The 2,067-nt window shown below is 52.9% G+C and overlaps 1 protein-coding gene across 1 annotated transcript in view; it reads right to left on the reverse strand.

Moving 5' to 3' along the window:
- Positions 1 to 2,067, reverse strand: part of LOC104531317 (potassium channel subfamily T member 1) — a gene marked incomplete at both ends in the record, with an annotated part of 17,940 nt that overhangs the window by 5,283 nt on the left and 10,590 nt on the right. Inside the window, 2 exon segments of the mRNA XM_029087024.1 lie at positions 1 to 43; positions 2,027 to 2,067. The exon segment at positions 2,027 to 2,067 is cut by the window's right edge and continues 140 nt beyond it. Coding sequence (XP_028942857.1) covers positions 1 to 43; positions 2,027 to 2,067 — 84 coding nt within the window.

Below are 2,067 nucleotides of genomic sequence, written 5' to 3' on the forward strand. Positions count from 1 at the left end.
GCGGGGCGGCACTCCGTGTTCTGCAGGTCCATGGCTACTGTACCTGGACACGGTGGGGAAGGAAGCACAGCAAACACGCTCTAAGGAGGTGAAGAGAGATGTGTCAGCAAAGCGTCATGGAAAAACATCGTGTCCAAGTGGTCCTGCGTGAGGACAAGGTGGAGCACGCGGGATTGTGCATCGCGCCTGTTAAATACAACCTGTGTGAAGCGAACCTGGTTGTGGGTATGGGGAGAGATGACATGGGGGGTGTCCTGGTTTGAGCTGGGTTCTGTTCAGCAGCTGGAACAGCGCTGGGGTTTGGGTTCAGCTGGGATTTGTTAGGAGAGAAACGCTGAGAACATCCCCATGTGGCATTTGTGTCCCTGGCACTGAAGGACTTTGTGTTTTGTCCATCTGCAAGCGCAAGATCTCAGGGGGGAGGAATATTGCCATGGATCAGCTCCATGGGCACTGGGCTCTGCCAAGGGGCTGTTCCATCTCCTGTCCCCCATGGGCAGGAGATTCATGAGGGGCTCTTCCTCTCTTGCTCTCTCTGGCTTTCGCTCAGGCTCTGGTTCTGGCTCTCCTGGGATTGCGGTTTCGGGTCGGGATTGTGGCTCCTCCAGGATCGGGCCGGGCTTGGTCGGCGGGTGGCGAGCAATGGCACCGGGTATCACTCATTTGTGTACTTTATTCCTATTATTATTATTATCACTACTATTTTAATATCAATATTATTTTAAGTTTTATTTTATTTCAGCTATTACATTGCTCTTATCTCGCCCTACGAGTGTCCTTAGCCTTGCCCCCCAATTTGCTCCCCTATCCGCTGGGGATGTGGGGGAGCGAGCGAGCGAGCAATGGCACCGGGTATCACTCATTTGTGTACTTTATTCCTATTATTATTATTATCACTACTATTTTAATATCAATATTATTTTAAGTTTTATTTTATTTCAGCTATTACATTGCTCTTATCTCGCCCTACGAGTGTCCTTAGCCTTGCCCCCCAATTTGCTCCCCTATCCGCTGGGGATGTGGGGGAGCGAGCGAGCGGCTGTGTTGGCTGCCAGCCCAGTGCCAGCCCAGTGAAACCACCACAGGGAGAGCCAGCACAGCACCCACCAGTGACCTCCACCTGGGCGTTCCTGCATGAGCATCTCCTTGGTTCACAGCTCAGGCTGATTGCACCAAGGGTGCAGGCTGCTGGCCTCAGGGAGCATCACCCTCCCTATCCCCAGCTGTGGCCACCTCCTGCTGAGGTTCTCATCAGAGTCTTGGCCAAACGGTGATTTTTAGATGGTCAGGAAAGCGAGGAGCTTCCCAGCAAGCAGAACCCAGGCCCTGGGCTCACCCCACCACTTCCCTACTTGCACTGGCGCGATTTCTCTCCCTCTCATTACTCTTTGCCAAAGGTCCCTCTGCGAACGAGCCGCGTAACGAGAACACTGACAAATGCTGTTCAGCAAAGTGCTCTGCGGCTTGCTGGGGGATAATCTATGCAAACTGCTGCTCATGAGTACAAATGCATAAATTATTTGCCTGAAATATAACCTGCTTGTCTAGTGCAGCCTCCCCGAGACTCGCTCTCCCCAGATCCAGGCTGGAAGGATGACTCATGGTATTTTGTTATTGGGGAAAATGCAGCACTCGCCGCAGAACAAAGAACGCTCTTCGATGGGTCGCGAATCAGAAACGTGATTTAGGATGTGGCCGGCAGCGTTTATTCTTCCAGCCAGGCCTTGGGGGATTTATGCAAATACTGTTAATGATAATGGACATCATGAGCCTAATAATGATAACTGACCTTGCTGAGACCACTCAGGGTGCAAGAAGCAGTGTGTGTTTTACTGGTGAGGCAACTGGGACAGGGGATGGAAAGGGGTTTTCAGTGGCTTCAGCAAAACCCAGGTGGGAGGGCATGGCAAGGAGTGTGCAAAAACCAAAACAAAACCAAACCTGAGGAAGGAGAGGGAGTGGTGTGTGCAGGCTCCTGCCCCCAGCCTGGGGAGCCCCACTGCCCCCGCCGAGACCCCCGACTCACCCATGCTGGCGATGATGCTGTGCACTGGCAGGCGGGGAGGG

Source organism: Antrostomus carolinensis, unplaced genomic scaffold, assembly GCF_000700745.2.
Source record: "Antrostomus carolinensis isolate BGI_N321 unplaced genomic scaffold, ASM70074v2 scaffold6079, whole genome shotgun sequence".
NCBI classification, from domain to species: domain Eukaryota; kingdom Metazoa; phylum Chordata; class Aves; order Caprimulgiformes; family Caprimulgidae; genus Antrostomus; species Antrostomus carolinensis.